Raw genomic sequence first — 16,921 nt, forward strand, 5'->3', positions numbered from 1 at the left:
AGCTGCGCAACAAATTCATGGTCTTTGGTATACCAGGAAGGCAGTGGCTATGAAGCGAAACCAGGCGAGCGATAAATAACATCAAGTGCGATTTTGTCTTGGAGAGCAGCTCGCCATCGGGATCGAAAAGGACGAACACACGTGCCCCCCACGTTGGAGCTCCCGTGAAAGTAGCTAAATGACATACTGATAAACCATCGGTTTGAGAAGGCACTAGTTTTAACAGCTGATAGTAGTCTAGAAACTGCAGTCGGCCAATCTCTTTTGATTTTGCTAAACCGTTATATTTTCGTAGTAACGCATATCCATGTGGACAACAGAGCGCTAGCCATCAGTCACCGGAAGGAAACAGCTTCCGCAAAATCTCGATTTTCGCTTTAACCTATGTACGAGGACCCAAATTCGAAAAAGCTTTATAACAGCTGCGCTCGCCATTCTAGCTGGACCGTCTTTATTGTGTGTTTCTGCTTCTCTGTAGACCTAGACATTCGACATCCCAAAAAGGCAGCCACGCCCAGCCTCAAAAAAGATGGTCAACGATTCTGAAATCTCATAATAGTGAGTTGGCGTGTCATGACATTATCCATCGTGCCAGTATCTATGTATGTGTCTGTATGCATTCATGTAGCTATACGTGTATGCATTTACATTCAAAAACAGCTGCACACCTGGAAACGTATGCATGCATATATATATATGTATATATATATATATATATCAGTTAAACTACTATCTCGTAGTAAGTGATCTGTAAAGCGGAGATACTGCAAGTGTCATGCGAGAGAAAAACGAGAGGCTGTCACTTTTCCTGAGTTCGGAGTCCCGGAGGCGTCCTTGTCGCTTTTGCGTCCCTCCGTGAAACTGTTGACATTTTGCTGTTTGTCTCGTGCTCATTTTCTGTTTGCGCCTTGTCCTCCTGAAGGCGCAGCCGCCACAAGACGGCCGCATTTCTGAGCGCCCCCGTTCCCCCATGAACGAACCGCATGCGGCACTTCAGAGACACCAAGAGCGAGGACTAGTTGTGATCCTACCAGATAAGCATGTAAATACAGAATCCTACGTCTACGTACTCTGAAGAGAGTGGATTCTATCAACCTTGTAAGAAGAGTGATCCAATCTAGAATGATAAATATCGAGTATCCGTCACTAACATGTCAGGATATATGACAACTGTAAGAGTGGTATCTACACCCCCCCCCTCCCCCGCAGCGACGCTCAGCGAGCGCCGGACACGCCGACGCAAATTTCGAAGGCCAAACTGGTTTCTTCAAACGCCTGACACAGTTGCTCGACAAAAAAAGAGCGCTTGCCTTGTCCCTACGCACGCCACACTACACGGAAAAAATCAAGCCGCTGCCGCAGCTCAACACGCAGTGAACATACACTCAACATGCGCGCGCCGACACGGAGGCACGCACACACTGCTCTGATATCGATCTACACAATTTCCTCTCTACGTTAAGAAAAACACGCATGCAACATGAACACGTGTGACAAGAAGGCGTGCTTCCTCCACTTTTCAGACGCCAGAACCGATGCATTCTGCGACACCTGGCGCCCCGGCGGGAAGGAAAACGGATTTTCTTTCGCCCTTCGACCGACCTTGCAGCAGTGCCGCACATCCATGTGTTTCGTCTTTATCCCTCGCTGCTTGATTCCTCCTCCAATCTCAACCGGTGTCAGTCTGAGGCATCAACCGACATGTCTCGCTGCTTTACCTGTCACAGAAGTCACACGCTCGAATGCATCGTCTTTGCTCTCCATCTTTCTTCGGCGTCTGGTCCCCTGCAAGTCAGCAAATCTCCCTCTGTTCGGTTCCTCCAAATTGAATTCTTCCCTCAAGTGGAATAGTGATTCTTCATCCCTGTTCTCCCCTCTTCTAGACTCTAGAAAAATGGGGGGTTCCCGTTTCCTGCCATCCATGTTTGAGTTCCAGTGTCTCAAAATTCTCTAGTTCTCCCTTTTGACCATCCTCGATCGCCTCTATCGCCTACACGCTGATGTCCGCCCCTCTGTTCCCTCTCACCAAATGAGCTTCCGCCATTTTTTCTCCTTTTCCTTTTTACTGTGCACGGAATCCAGTCGTCACAGCGCCCGCCTCTCCCTTAGCCCAGTGTACATACACCTGATGGAGTCGGGGGTTTGGGCGGACTGTCGCGTCTCCAATGTCGAGGAGTTCCTCGGGAATTGAGTGCGTTCCCCCATCGCGTGAGGTCGTTCCCACGAAGTCTTCTTCTCCGGCTCCTCTGTCTGCATTTTCTTCCTTTTCGTCCCGGAGCGGGGGCACCGGAGTCGCCGGCAAGTTTTCGCTTCGCTTCTCGAGTGAAGGCACAAACAAAAAGCAGTCTGTGCCCTTTCCTGGGCTGGATCTGAGCAGGAGCTCGCCGCCAAAGTACTGCATGTAGGCCCGGCAGAGAAGAAGGCCCACCCCACAGCCCGACACGCGCACGCTTTCCAGACGCTTCTGCAGGGTGTCTCTTTCCAAAGTAGGGGCGGCCTTCTGTCCCTTCTCGCCGGTGTCTGGCGAGCAGCCACAGCTCGTCCCCACCTCGCCGCCCATGAAAAGCGTGGCTGCGTCGTTCATCGCTTTGTCGCCTTTGTTCAAGCAGTTGAAAATGCCGCGTTTCTTCTCCGAGCTCATCCCCACACCTCGATCAGAAATGCGAATCCAGACCCCTCCCGGCACTGGCAGTACCACGCAGTCTACCGTCTCCTCGCTCTCGGGACATCCCGTCTCTCCACGCATGCCTCCCGCCTCCTCGCCCTTGTCCAGTGTCGCTTTCAGCGCGTTCTTCAACAGCTCTGCGAGCACGTATCGCAGAATCGGAGATGGGAAAACGATGTGGTGTTCAAGGGCTCTTTGAACACAGGGAATCTCAAAAGATGACGAGAAAGAAGACGAGGACGACGTCTCTCGGATATCTTGGCTGGCTTTTCCGTTTCCCACAGTTTCGACGGCGAACACGCGCACGCCTGCTGAATCTCCTGCGATCTCTCGGCACAGACTCTGGGCCTGATCGATGGCGGCACGCAGTTGCGCTTCCGGTCGACAGCAGCGATCCATCACGCCGACGATTTCGGGGAGCGATCCGCCTCCAGTCTCTGTCTTCTCTTCGAAGCATCCGCCGAAGCCAGAGCCCCTGAGCGCCTCCGCCGCGCTGTGGGTGAAGCGCGCATCACCTGGCGGCCGAGATGGGCCGGTGTCTGGGCCTTGGGCGGGGAAGCTCGGACCAGCGGGCGGGGAGACAGAGGGTAAGTGGGGTCTGAAGCAGGTACCTGGATCGCATGCATCCGAGAAGGAGCGGTGGGAGTAGAGCGGGGAGCCCGGCCCGCGCGCCTGCAGCTGATGGTGGAGGTGGTCGAAGTGGCACAACAGGACACCGAGGCTCACGTTGCGGACGAGGAAGTCTCGGATGGTCGTCTCGATCTGGTTCTCGTACCGCGCAAGGATGGAGGCTCTGTCGGCCGCTGGAAGCTGAGCCAGCACTTTTGCGGTCTCTTGAAACTGCTGCCGCACTCCCGCGACGACTTGCGCGAGGACGCGTGCATGCAGATTCCGGAGGGAGGGGATGACGGCCAAAAAGTCCTGGCGGAGCCGCAGGGCCCGACGCTGCCTTCGAGGCTCCTGAGGCACCTCGGCCTCGAGGTCTCTCCCCTCACCCTTCGACTCTAGAAGCAGAATCGCGTACTGCTGGAGCAGCGTCTCGTGAGCGAACTTCAGCATGCCCTCCAGCGGCAGTGCGACAGCTGCGTCTCCCTGCTGCGGAGCGCGCGTTTCGAAAGGGAACAGAAAACGCGGGAAAGGAGTGCGTACAGACTCGCCGGGGTGGAGCATGTTCTGAACAGCGGTGCGCGCCTCGTGCAGCAACGCTCCAACAGCCTGCAGAGTTGAGAGCTGAGCCGCACACCGCAGCCGGAGCTCGCGCAACAGGAACTCGGTCATGCGCGACTGCTCTTGGGCTGATTCAGGGAAGGGAGCCAACAGCCAGCCGAAGCGCATGCGGCGCTGCAGCACGCCGGGCCTCGACTCTTCTGCCACTAGCGCCACGAGCTGATCCCGCGAAAGCGATGCCGTCTCCGCCAGCGCGACACCGGGTGTACGTACAGTGGGCGTCGACCCGTTCGGTGTGTCGAAGGAGAAAGAGAACGAAGACGGTCGATCGATGGTGAAAGACATGCTCGTGGTCCGAGGCCCCCGTGAATTCGAAGAGAAGGAACGGCGCGCCTGGTAAAAAGGAAGCTGCGGGTGTCGGCCTGGAGCGAAAAGCCCAGTCGAAAAGGTGGCACGGTTCGCAGGCAAGAAAACAGACTGAGCCCGTGCGACGCGACTACCTGCACGTTGAAACCCCAAACAAGCAGTTAGTAGGCAGGCGGCTGCGCGTTGCCATGGAACACCGATTTCCCACAAGGCAGACGTCAGATGCGCCGGTGAAACACGTGAGTCACCGAGACGCAGATCAGCACCTTGGGCATGTGGCTTCTCGGGGGTATCCCCTGCGCACGTCACAGACTCACACACGACGGGTCGTTTTTCCTCTAAAGCAACGGAACGAGTTACGCTTTCGGAAAACGTCTTCATTACATGCTCCTCGCTTGATTCGCCTGTGCTCGAGCGCCCCCGCTCGGCGTAAGATTGAAACGCCGACTCTCCCGTGGTCGCCAGTGTACATAAGATTCTCTGTGACCCCTGCCAGGGTGCCCCTCCAACATCGTGTGCGAGTCCAGAGGGTAGACTAGCAGGCCAAATCGTTCGCAGTGAAAGACGCCCTTCTTCGAGCGCTCTGGCACTTGTGAACTTGGATGCCACTGCTTCAGAGAGCCCGAGGCTGTTGGGTGGAGATTCAGGTACGCTTGACGCACAGGTCGCTCTACTCCTCGCCGACCAGAGTGCATCAGGTCCTTTCCACGCGGACAAAAAACACGGAGAAAGACACGTCGGAACACGTTCCTCCAAACGAGAGGCTGAGACGCCAATCGAATCCGTGTTGAGTCGAAACTCGAAGAACGCCTTCCTTCCTAAAAAAGCATTCGCCAATCCCTTTTGACCTCGTAAAAATGGCATCTCTGATGCAGTCTTCGTCAGAGAACTCGCGATTGATTCGCGAGACGAAACGGGTGCCCGTCTTGATACCTTCCAACCCTGGCGCCACGCTGCCGAGAACACCCGAAAAGCAAGGTGAGACATGCCGCAAGAAAGCTGCATGGCTGAGTCCAACGCATGCAACCGTTGACGAAAAGAGGGAAGTATCAAAAGTTCCAGGGTCTTCTGACAGCACCTGCCTCCCTCAAAAAGAGGACATGGGAAAACGCGAGCCCGCAGAGGTCAGAAAAACAGCAGAAAGCGAAAAGAAGCAAAAAAGTGTGAAACGGATTTCAGGCAGTAATGGTCAGTACAGCTCGACGTTCGAAGCGCACTTCAGCCAAAACCTACCCTGGATATTCCTTCTCACCCCCCTCCGCCGTTTTTTGGTGGAGCGGAACAGTGGACCGTGTGTGTCGCAATTCGAAGTACGAAGACAGGGAGGCTGCAACCCCCAGCGACGCACGGTGAACAACAACGAAAGGAAAGAAAAGCTTCACGAGCGACGCTGCGGCGAAGCCACCTTCAGTATTCTGTCCGATGTCGTTTGTGCGAAGGAAAAAGCTAGAGGGGTGCGATACACGTATCCGATACATGAAAAACTGACTCTCAACACCGACGAGGATGAAGTCGACCACAGCCGTCGCAGCGCCTTCCGTCTCTCCTGGCTGCTCTTCCTCCTGTCCTTTAAAAAGTTGAACTGAAGCACAGACACAGTTCATGCGACTGCGCCAGGATTATCAACGCTCATAACAGACACGTCTCATGTTTCGTAGAGCGTGACACCGTGTACAGCAATCTGCTGCTTCCGGGCCACAACAGCCTGTTGTGCAGATCGAAGCAAAAATGCGAACTATTGTGAGAGGAAAACGTCCGCTGGTGCAGCAACGGCAAAGAAAGTTGCTGCTCCAGCGGACTAGCAAGCTAAACGAACACTCGGAACCCCGGGGGGACGGCGCCCGAAGAAACAGAGGGACGCTGTGTGCCACCCTCCATGGCTGCTAGTGCGGTTTTTTGCCCCGGAAATGTTTGGCAAGGAAGCCAGGAAGGAAAGAACAGAAACGTCTCAGGGCACAGTCTCACGCAAAGAAGAAAAGTTGAACACCCAGACTTCTCCAACACCGGAGTCGGCCCACCAGGCTCGGCCTTCGGCTCTTCGGAAAGAAAAACTCGAATGCCTCGGGGGAAAAGTGAAGGATCGAACTTTTCCAGGAAAGAAAAAGTTCAGCCTAAAGAAACGTAAGCGCAAAACGAAGAGACGTTGCAGCAGCCCGGCTCAGAAGGGCGCTGTGTCGGACCATGTTTCGCGTTCGATTTTTCAACGAGCGGAAGTTGCAAATTTCGAATCATGCGGTCCTGTCGCTTACTGGAACGTTCGACTAAGCCCAGCGACAGTTAGAAAGCAGTAGTATGTGGAAAGCGACTAATGTGACAACTAAACAAGCGGCAAATCCCATTCGAGTAAAGCCTGTCTCAAAAGCTGATGTGAGACAGCTGACTGCGCTCAGCGTCGAGGCTCAACAGCTAAAGTTACGGATTCCGAGTGCCACCCGGTCACAATACAGAAATGTGTGTCCCGAGAGCACAAAGTCGATGTTCCACTAAGAGAAATCCCCGGCAAGGCACGAAATGCGCTTTGGGAAGATGGTGACAGTCCCGGTGAAACAGTTACGAATCGCCAAGGAAAGAAGTCGCTTCGCAGCCGGAAGGTTGGGAATCTTAACGCGGGGGAACAACACCCCGCCGCGATGTCACACGAAACGCGAAAGTCACACTGCAGGAACGTCGCTGTCAGAAAAGCCGAATCTTCGAGATCCTTCTCCGGGTAAAGCAATGCAAACCGTGTGGCTCCAGTGCGGTGTTTCTATTGTCGGAACAGAGATTTGGACGCGGAAGGCCCGTGAAAGGACGCAGCTCTTGCACAGCAGTAGTCCAGTGTCAACAGCACACAGCATAGAACGACTGTCAGTAATCGGCGTAGTGCAGATGATGATAGTTACTGTATAAATAGAACCAGGAGAACATCATCTGTATACGAACCACCGTCTTCGGGAGAATATTAGGTACAAGTTGGATTGTTCACTTATGTCTTCGTTGGCCGGGTCCAAATGCGAGTTCCGAAACGGCAAGCACGAATCTGAGACCGCAGAAGGCGAAAGCGTTGTATGAATGCCTTTTAAAAGTCTCCTTCGTTTGGAAAGCGTTATCCTAGGCTTGGGTATCTTTTGCTAGGAAAGACAGCTACGCTGGGACGAGGAGTGCGTGCCGTTCCAAAAGGAGGAAAACCTTTTGGTTTTAGCTGGTGTGATCTCTCGGTTCACAACATAAAGGTGTCACTCGTTGTCACTAGCTTGCTAGTTGCCATTGCCGTGTTAGTGTGTAACCCGTGTAGAGCGGCCTTATTCTTTTCCGCCTTCAGCCAGTGGAATGACCTCAGCAGAGGTCACCTCGAGCGAATCATCCGATCCCAGTTGCCCCTCTTTGAGACCGTACAGGAAAAAGCAAGCAGAACACTCACAATGGTGAAATGTTGGCGGAAGTGCGCAACTTCAGTGGAGTCACTGCTGTAACCTTCCCTGAGAGGCTACACACTACGGAATCTGAGGCTGCTGCCTGTAACTGTTGATTCGCAGAAATGCACACTACCCATGTACATTACCGTCAGTGTAGAAGATCAGGGGGTCGCATGAAACAGAGGAATATTCCTCCTAGTTCTGCCCATCTATGCACTTCAGAAAGTGCGAATCGGCGACAACTGCTAGAAATGTGAATGGTTCCTAAATCTTGTGGGGCCTCAGTACGGATTTGGCGAGCGCTATGCATGTGCTGCTTGTTTTTGAGAAGCGATAATCAGAGCTATTGTACCTCTTCCTACTACAGGTGTTGCAAGCATTTGCTGTTCCATTGATCGAGGACGGTGGTGTAACATCGATGCATCGCCTCCCACCCTCGAAATTCCCGGATCCGAATCTAGAACAAATCAAGTTCCTACTAACTCGAGGATGAACTGGAGTGCTGCAGAAGCTGTTAAACACGGAAATACCAGTGCACCAGGGATATACCGGTGTCCATTGAGCACTCTGACAATGAATGGCGGTTCAGCTTTAAACGACAGTCAGGTTACATCCGACGATGATAGTCGCGTATTCGGACTGAACCTTTCCTTCAGCACTCGTGAATGTGACGTTCTACGAGCCGCAATCTGCCTTAAATGATGGACGCTACGGAGGTGGCTGCTGGGGCTAGATCAGCACACATGTAACTCGCAGCTGTTTTCTGGTCAAAAATTCGTGACACTCACGGAACTAGTGAGGAAGATTTACTCCCGAACCAACCGATTTTGCCACCCTCTTTCTGTATCCACGCTAATATCAACTAGACGCCAGCACAAAGCGGCGCATGTTGTTCTCGGGCTACTTGCGCGAGTGAGTAGTCCTCATATTGAAGAAAGACAACAGGGATGCACGCCTGCGTCATCAGCTGAATTCGCACCCGACATTCTTCCGAGACAGCAAAGATACTGATGTCGGGAGTTCACGACGGTTAATGAGTTAATAGCAAGCTTTGCGATTTCGCGTTGTAACTGTAGTGAAACATTGGGGTTGGCACCGAATTGAAAGGGGGAAGAGTCATACTGACTAGTTGTCCGTCCGCAAGTTCATGAGTTTTTGTGCTTCACGCACATGTAAACGCAGTGCACTATGGCAGTTGTGTTTGATGAATAGGCGTTTGATGGACATTGGGAAGGGCCAGGATCACCGGGTCTAAGTTATCCGCCTGCAACTACCTCTTGATTGTGTGTGTGTGTGTGTACCGATGGCGCCCTGAACTCACGGAAGCAGGTCTCGAGGTCGCTTCCTCTACGCGTTCAGCAGCAGTAGCTTTCATTCATGCGTCCTCTCACCTTTTGCAGAAACAATCGACCGTCAGTCTACACATAAGAGATCCCTTATTCGTGTAGTGGCGTTTCGGCACATGGGGTAACGCACAAAATCTTGCTGTGAATTCTACGCTTGGCCCGTGGTATGCTCGACGTGTTGCACAGCGCGGGGCTTTCAAAGCCGCGAGAATTTTAGACGAGTCTCATGCTGATTTCTGCTTCGTCAGTTCATTCCTTACGAGAAAACTGAAGTAGCATATTCTACTATCTGTTTTTCTCGTGTAAAGTTGAAGCTTTAACGTGGTTGATCAGGAAACGAGAAGCGAAAACCTGTTTGACGTGCTGTTGCCTCGTCCGTCACGCATTTGCGCAACGGCCCTTTCTTGCGTCGTGATTTTGCGGCGTTTTCCCTCATTTTTGGTTCCGAGAGACTGGGCGACCTCTCACTTTTAAAGCGCTCGTCTCACTGGGCAAGCTTCCCGTAGGATTTTGGTCCGTCGGTTCGAAACATCCGTCTATTCAAGATGTCTATCCTACGACATGACTCTCACCCGATCGTGGAGGACGCCGAGGGTGCCTACTTGACTTTCGACCCCTCCTGTCGCGGAACAATTGTTTTGACGTGGTCCAAGTAAGTGTTTTTCTGGAGGATTCGTTGGAAAGGATGTTGGAGCGGGAGGTATCGGATGCTAAACGAAATCGGCGGTGCAAAGTGCGGAACGAGGTCGGCGGTGCAAAGTTGTACAAAATAGTGTGTGTGGTGGCTCTGGTTCACCATCCCAGAACAGGAGTCCACGCACTGCCTCCTGGGTTTTGCATCAGAAACGCAGTCTGATTACCACAGCTGGTGCATGGCGTAGTGTCACGTGATTGGTAACTCAACGGCTACAGCCGAGAAATGAGTTCCGAAGGCTACTGTCGTCGACTTTCGCTCATGGATTTGATGTTCGCTTGACCGAACGTTTGGGGAAGGTTAGACGGAAGAGAGGATTCGAAGGCTTCAAATCTGTGGAAGATGTGGACCAGCTGGTACTGCACAGCGAATGACTGGGCACGAGCGGTTGCTCTGGACAATCGCGGGTGAGACAGTTGTGAAAAATTGCCAACTTTTTTAGACATGAGTTCCTGTCGCGCTGCTGCGAACTCCACGTAACGTCTGAGGGTGAGTAGGGATGCTTCTTTGGATCGGTATGGTGCCTTTTGGAACGTGGTCCTCTTGAGCATTTGCGTCAACACGGAGGCATGGAGAACGGCTTCGGCTTGTGTGTGTGTGTGTGCGCCTTCGCAGAAAAGCAATTCCTGACGCGTTCATCTATTTTAATCCACGAAAGCCAGTTCCCAATTTCAAGTACACGGGGAACGGCGGCCGGATGCAGCTGTCGACGAACGTCCAGCTGGATCCTCCCAGATATTTCCAGGGAATTTGTGCGTTCCTCAAAACACTCAAAGTGAGCAGAACTGGGGATTCTTTCATCGTTTCTCGTTTACCTGGTATGTCTTATGATAGTGTCTTAATAGAGCTTACGTGGTAGCCACGATAAGGAGTGAAACGGTTGGCCAAAATGATCGAAGTGCGGCTCGACTCCAGCTGAAACGCAGACACAGTTTCTTAAACCAGATCGCACGGCATTTCCGTTTCTTTGCCGTACAAGTGAATCCTACTTTGAAGTTGATGTTAATTGCAGTTCAAGTCAAAATTGGTCAGCGCATAGGGCAGTTTCGTCTCAGCAAACGAATGATAAACCCTCCTCAGCAGTGAGCAAGGACGATTTCGTGAATCGAATGCATGCGTTCATTCACACTGTCACTACACTTACCGTATACAGTTGTGGTGTCCGTGTGTACCCTCAGCAATTTGATGGCGAGCTGACTGTGATAAGCCAGAACCAGGGGCCGAAGCCAATCACTGTCGTTCTTCACGTAGCCGGCACGAACGCCGTTGTCAAATGCGAGAGAGGCGTGGCGTACGACTTGTCCAAAGTCGATGTCGTCGGCGTGATTCCAGTGGATTGTTCGGAATTCGACTGTAAAACACTGTCACCCGTCCTATTTCGCGAAAAAGCTGATCGCGTGGGAGCGGGGCTGACGGTCCTATGATGTTCCTCGCACCGTCGCAGAACAAATGCTGACAACAGTTGCAGTTACAGCGGCATTTTTTGGTTCGGGTAGTCAAATCTGCCAGCAACGACTCGTAAAATTTTTTCCTGCTGTCTATTATTTTCGACTAACAGGCGGCCGACCCTGTCGGCTATCGCCCAGGTTTCAGGCTGTTTTGTTCTCGCACCCACAGCGGGCGGGGATCAAGTATTTGCCATCTGTCCCGATCTATACGTGGACACTACAAGTTGTTCCTTCTGATGCAAGGTTCCGTGTGAAGAATCATGTAGAGGGTATTCCTTCCCACGACTTGCCAGTGCCCGTGGTAATGATGCGAAACGATATGATGGCTGAATTTTTTATTGGCAAGGCTTGTCCTTTCATGCACGTGTCGCCGATGTATACAAAAAGTGCTGCCAGCCGTCAACTGCCGGAGGTGAGAGATGATACCAAGCATTTGTTCCTTCCAGGAAGTCTGCTGACACGCAGATGCTAAAACGTTGGATTTTTGCCAGCTCTATGTGTTAAATGGGCGACCGCTCTTTAATGAGTATGCGCGCGTGGCAGGGTAGCGTAGCCCGTATATTCCGACTTTTAACATCGACGTGTCGCTGTACTTCGTCGCACACCGGTGCGGAACAGAAGAACACGCTATTGAAAAGGGAGTCACGTTGCGCTTGGAGAAAGAAATGAACCACGGGAGTACAGAGTCCAAGAGTAAACTCGTAAATCAGGGGTGGGTCGTAACCCAGATCCCCGCCAAGGAAGCTGCCTTTCCATTTAGCCCCCCGCCATGGCGTTCTGAATTTCGTGTCCGTCTCTCGGCCTGAAACGAAACACGATTTGGTCACCGTTCATCCAGGTAGAGAGGCTACAGAAGAGAATCAACTATCTGTCGGAGCAGAAGACTGCGTTTCAGTTACGGTGCCCCTATCTCCTTTGCAGCGCCTTCACTGTTTGAGCCAACTGGCTCGCCCTGAATGTGCACGCAAATGAGACGCGGACGGAGGAAAACAGTTACACTGGGAAGCGTGCACGCGTGCAAGTAATGCTTACAGGCAGCGAGATTCTTGAACACTTCAGGATGGATATATTTTTTGTGTCGCTCTACGTCAAAAAAAGAATGTACTTGTGGTACGTTGAGAACACATAACTAGAAGCGGACCAGGCGTAACAGCAGTTCTACACTAAGACAGTAAGGGATACAACAGAGCGCTGCAACAGAGGGCATACAGCAGAGAGATCGAATGGGTGTGGGGAACCCACGAATCTGAAAGTCCAAATAAATTAAGAAGACCAAGATGAACCTAGTAGAGCAATTCAGGACGCACTTCCTGGCATGGCAGGAGGGACGGAACAAATAAGTAGTTTATATGACAATGCTCTCCACCATCCCGAGTGCACACCCCTGCCTGAAAACGGAAAAACAGGTTAGGGGGGTCGCACGGTTTTAGCGCAGAGAAAGATGCTTACCGCCCCTGAACAAACTTATCGCTGATACGGTTTGTTAGTCCTGTTGTCTCTAAGTTAACCTGTCACACAGGAGTCACAAAAAAAACATCGAATCCGGACACGTCGCCGACTCGCCTCTACTGTGTTCGGTCGCGTTTTGCTTCCAATTAAATTTCATCGTTTTCGTCATCACTTCAAAGAAAGCCACTTCGGGGACTTCCGAGTTTGTCAGTCTCTGCCGCCTTAGGCCGGCCATAAAAATATAAGCCATATATACTTTTACAACGTGCGCATTGTGCAGCTCCCCTAGCGCCGACTGGAAGTTCTCGGCGCACGGTGCGAAGCGTACTCATCACGAAACGGAAATTGCTATCGTTGTACAGCTTGTACCTTTCTGACTCTTCAGTTTTGAGTCAAGGGTTCTTCCTGTCAGCTTGACCTCGTGTGGTTCAGTTGCCTTGCCTTACCTCAACAACTTTCGCACCACCACGCATCGCCCGATATGGCAAGTCAGAGGCAGGGCTGACAGAAGCGCTGGTCCCAACAACCAAAAGCAGGTCACACTTGTCCACTTCTCGATTCGCGTCCCGCACGGCGTTCGCTGGAATGCCTTCTCCAAACAGAATCACATCGGGTTTGAAGATTCCGCCACAAGCGCACTGAGAAGGAAAACAGAAAGAATGCTAGCAAGGTGACGCCAGAACGCCAGAAATACTTGCCCTGGCCGACAGCCAAACAGAGAGGAAGATCTGCGCATATGTTTGTATTAAATGGTGCAGCCACCACAGTATCTGTCAGATGTTTCTGCACTGTCGGTACACCGCAGATTTGCTTGTCTTCTTCAACAGTGTTTTGCCACCAGCAGGGCCGAACTTCGTAGGCAGCATGCTTGCTGCTGCCGTTGCTGCAGAGCCTAACCTAGAAAAGAGGCCTTTCTTTCGCTTCCGGAAGTGAATTATTCCTCACCTTCGGGGGAAGGTCCTTTGCGAAGTTTTCATCTTGCAGCATAGACTTGGAGAGACGCATTTTCTTCCCACATTGCCGGCACGTAGCCTGCGAATGACGATCGAATACAAAGCGATCACAAATGTTGATAGCCAGCCAAAAAACGTCCGACACAAACGCCACAGCGAATGCCTTTTGTAGTTGCCGCAATGAATCAGGGAGCAAGCGAAAAAGTCACACATCGACCCGACTGGCATATACGCACGGGCAGCCTTTTGTCTACTGATGTACGTACTGTGTCACGGACGGACACGAGATGTAACAACAGTCCTCATTCTACTATTGCGCTGCGCCTGCAGTTGGGGCGCCTTGCTCCAAGAAGCCATAGGCAGCAGCAAGGAGCCACGGTCTTAAAATGCTTAGCACCGACTCGGGTACGAAACCTGTCGTTGCCATGGGGGTCTCCAAAACTGGGCATACCTTTTCTTATTTTCGTGAATCTGACACGATTCGAAAGTTTTTCGCAGCAATGGCCAGGCGTTCGCGACTGCGCAAGAACGTCTTCGAGTGTGTAACGAGACACCCGAAACCGCATCAGGAATCAATTAGCAATGACATCGGCATTACACAGCCTAGGTCTCTTCCGTCACCACATTGTCCAGACTTTGGACAGGAGCAGTGACGATGTAACACGAAAGAAGCGCCCCTTTTCCTGTATCTGCAACGAATGCAAAATTGGAGTTCTTACAGAGAGAAGACTACCGTGGTACTCGATGACGTTGGTGGATCCCGAGTCCTGGTGAAGATTGTCAACGTTCTGCGTTACAATGAATTTCAGGTACCCAAGCCTCTGGAGATCTGTTAACGCCACATGCGCCGCATTCGGCATCGGGTCATTTGTCCTCAGGAAATCGAGGAGAAGCTCCCAGATCTTGTGAGGGTATCGCCAGAACCCCCAAATTGTCGCGTATACCGTCGGGTCATATCTGAGAAGTAGGGCGACGAGAAAACACGGACACCTCAAAACATCAGTCTCTGTTCACTTCCTTCCCCAGCGGGGCTTGTCACCACTGGAGTTGCTCTTGAGTTAAATCCGCGCCGGAATTCAGTCTTATTACGCAATTCAGGAAGGCAAACAAACAAAACCGCGTAGAATGCGTTTCCTGGAAAACGGATAAGACTCTTAATGGCGTGGCGCGTGTTAGTATTTACGTCTAGTATGTATGGCTAGGACTCGACCTTACTCCAGCACAGCTGCCCATAACTCTGCGACTAGGTTCTGCGACGCCAACACCACTTTTATTCACTAAGTTGCCCACATATCCTGCGAGTTATCTCCCGAAGGTTGCTTTGTCTGACACTTGAAAATCTTAAGAGTGTACGTTTGTATAAATTGTATGCAGGTTGTAGAAACGCACGGAATGCCAACAACACAGTCTTTCGCAGTGCCACGCGCCACTTTACTTCTTCCACAAGCCGTCAGAGGGATCGCGGAATGTCGGAATGCCACTTTCGGCAGAGACCCCCGCGCCGGTGAGAGCCACGACATATCTGAAGAGAAAAAACAGTGGAGAGAAAAGATCGCAAATGTCTCTGCAGCTTGTCTTCGTTGTTTAGGCCAACCATCCCTAGCATGATCCGTGAAATTAACAAACCCCCAGCGAAACTCTCTGCATGAAACACTGGCCTACTGCCGCGGCAAGTGACTTCCCCTAGGTCGTAGGAGGACGCAGCGACACAGACGAAAGTCGTGTTCTCTGTAGAGGAGAGAGGCTCAACCCATTATTTGGGGAGGAAAAGACGGTTTGCCTATAAATTCACTTGAGAGAGCAACGACAAAAGTCCATGTGGACCTACTTTGCCTTCCGAACGTCATCGGCGAGGTCTTCAAAAGAGATGAACGTCGTGTTTTTCTTCTGGAAATATGTTGCAGCTTGCCCCATGTCGTCTCTCTGGTGGTAGTCACTTCCCGCAGGTTCTGTTCCGGACATGAGGGAATCAGCTACTTCACTCCCATAAACTGAGTGCATCCAGACGATTCGAACGTCTGAATGGAAGTGAGAGAAGGTGGCCGTTCTCTGTTTTCTCAAGTGACAGCTCGCTTTTTGAATCGGCTGCACGCGTAGAGTTGTAGACGCTCTCGTAGGTACAGCGACGAGAAACTGTTCATGAGGCTCAAAGAGGCACGCAAGGGTGAGCAGAAAACAACACGAAATAACCAAAAGGTTCATTCGTTGTTGGTTTTTTCACGAGAGCTACTAGAGGAAGAGGGGCCGCTCTGCGACTGCAGATTAGCGTCTTTCAGGGACGCGGAAGACCCTGCAGACGTCGAAACAGGCGGTTTCCGAAGTCGTAACGATTCTGGCGATATCGCGTGTGGAGACACCCCTCCCTTAAGCGCTGTCGTAGACTGCCCAGAAAGAGTGTCAGGGTAGAGCTTCTGCCTCTTAACTGGGGCCGATTTCACGGACGGCAATTTCACGGACGCTGTTTTGTTCGCTGCAAGATCTTTCAAGAAGTAAAACAGCCAAGCGGCAAATGCAAGAGCGTGGCAAATAACGATCAATGTGATGAACACATAGAGGAAAAACGGCATAGACACAAAATTCGTGCTGGCCCCACCTTCAGGTCGCTTTTCTCGCGGTGAAGACCCCGCTTTGTCACCCTGAAGCACGCCACCAACAGTCTCAACAGCGTTCATCTTACTACAAACTAGTGAAAAACTGATTTGCCTGCTCACAGTTCCCCCTTCCGCTTTGCACAGAAAACGGCCAGATGACCGACCAAAAGAACCTCGAGTCTACAACTGTCTAGGCAAAGCGCATGCTGCGATTGCAAGGACCGAGGGAAGAAGCCTGTACATCCCCCCAAATTCGTGGAGAAATTACGGCAGACACGAATATAAAAAACACAGGAAATGTTACAGTTACTGTCGAAAAAACATACCTTCCTGACGGTCACACGCCGCTCCGTGTGCAGCAAGCGTCCAGCGTGCGCGCCTGCTGTTCACGACGTTTGCAGAGGCACTTCAGAGGGTTGAGGGTAAGAGGTAGGACCTTCCTTTCTAAGTAACCTATTACTTTATGTGTGAAATGACCTTCTTTCAGGACAAATGGTTTCAGGCTTACACACACAAGTGACGGGCAGTTTAGTGGGCGATCGGCACTGAGTGGTCCTCCACGTTGCAGGGAAGATTCTGGGCATTCTCCCCAGCACTTCAACACAAATCAACCAGAACTGCTACGTTCACAAGGAAACTGCGGCCTCAGGTCACATTTCCAAGCGAAATGACCCAATGACCAACGGATCCTGTATCATAGATGACACTTGTTGGCTTCGCACTGTACGCACACACAATCAGCACGCTGTTTCCTCATGACAGTGCCTTTAACTGCAGTAGCCTTCAGCCTACGTCCATCGGTACAACAAACTCTTCGTCTGGAATAAAATCTTTTTCTCAGACGGTG

At 51.7% G+C, this 16,921-nt stretch overlaps 4 protein-coding genes across 4 annotated transcripts; 2 read left to right on the plus strand and 2 right to left on the minus strand.

The window, feature by feature from the left end:
• Positions 1 to 1,244: 1,244 nt before the first annotated feature.
• Positions 1,245 to 9,418, minus strand: TGME49_227050 (ATPase/histidine kinase/DNA gyrase B/HSP90 domain-containing protein). The gene is made up of 2 exons (XM_018780162.1): positions 8,720 to 9,418; positions 1,245 to 8,663 (listed from the first exon to the last, which is right to left on the minus strand). Exon 2 carries the CDS (start codon positions 5,201 to 5,203, stop codon positions 2,063 to 2,065), a length of 3,141 nt encoding a protein of 1,046 aa, XP_018636057.1. The 5' UTR covers positions 5,204 to 8,663; positions 8,720 to 9,418; the 3' UTR covers positions 1,245 to 2,062.
• On the plus strand, positions 4,896 to 5,784 carry TGME49_227040 (hypothetical protein; the record flags this gene model as incomplete). Its single annotated transcript, XM_002366316.2, has 1 exon — positions 4,896 to 5,784. The coding sequence occupies exon 1, from the start codon at positions 5,056 to 5,058 to the stop codon at positions 5,782 to 5,784; it is 729 nt and encodes a 242-aa protein (XP_002366357.1). The 5' UTR covers positions 4,896 to 5,055.
• TGME49_227030 (hypothetical protein) lies at positions 9,186 to 11,716 on the plus strand. Its single transcript, XM_002366315.1, has 3 exons — positions 9,186 to 9,591; positions 10,249 to 10,408; positions 10,812 to 11,716. The coding sequence occupies exons 1-3, from the start codon at positions 9,485 to 9,487 to the stop codon at positions 11,055 to 11,057; spliced, it is 513 nt and encodes a 170-aa protein (XP_002366356.1). The 5' UTR covers positions 9,186 to 9,484; the 3' UTR covers positions 11,058 to 11,716.
• On the minus strand, positions 11,648 to 16,895 carry SIR2 (histone deacetylase SIR2). Its single transcript, XM_002366314.2, has 7 exons — positions 15,312 to 16,895; positions 14,919 to 15,005; positions 14,203 to 14,440; positions 13,476 to 13,562; positions 12,977 to 13,168; positions 12,531 to 12,589; positions 11,648 to 12,033 (listed from the first exon to the last, which is right to left on the minus strand). Exons 1-7 carry the CDS (start codon positions 15,683 to 15,685, stop codon positions 11,988 to 11,990), a joined length of 1,083 nt encoding a protein of 360 aa, XP_002366355.1. The 5' UTR covers positions 15,686 to 16,895; the 3' UTR covers positions 11,648 to 11,987.
• Positions 16,896 to 16,921: the final 26 nt, after the last annotated feature.

Source organism: Toxoplasma gondii, chromosome X (assembly GCF_000006565.2).
Source record: "Toxoplasma gondii ME49 chromosome X, whole genome shotgun sequence".
Classification (NCBI taxonomy): domain Eukaryota; phylum Apicomplexa; class Conoidasida; order Eucoccidiorida; family Sarcocystidae; genus Toxoplasma; species Toxoplasma gondii.

Excerpts from the sequence above, each read along its gene's own strand:
- TGME49_227050 (XM_018780162.1), bottom strand. The coding sequence starts at position 5,203 with ATGCAGCTTTCTTGCGGCATGTCTCACCTTGCTTTTCGGGTGTTCTCG.
- TGME49_227030 (XM_002366315.1), top strand. The coding sequence starts at position 9,485 with ATGTCTATCCTACGACATGACTCTCACCCGATCGTGGAGGACGCCGAG. Across the intron at positions 9,592-10,248 it reads ATTGTTTTGACGTGGTCCAA|AAAAGCAATTCCTGACGCGT; the intron begins GTAAGTGTTTTT and ends GCGCCTTCGCAG. Across the intron at positions 10,409-10,811 it reads CGTTCCTCAAAACACTCAAA|CAATTTGATGGCGAGCTGAC; the intron begins GTGAGCAGAACT and ends GTGTACCCTCAG.
- SIR2 (XM_002366314.2), bottom strand. The coding sequence starts at position 15,685 with ATGAACCTTTTGGTTATTTCGTGTTGTTTTCTGCTCACCCTTGCGTGC. Across the intron at positions 13,169-13,475 it reads CAAAGGACCTTCCCCCGAAG|TGCGCTTGTGGCGGAATCTT; the intron begins GTGAGGAATAAT and ends TTTCCTTCTCAG. Across the intron at positions 12,590-12,976 it reads GTGGTGCGAAAGTTGTTGAG|GTTAACTTAGAGACAACAGG; the intron begins GTAAGGCAAGGC and ends CCTGTGTGACAG.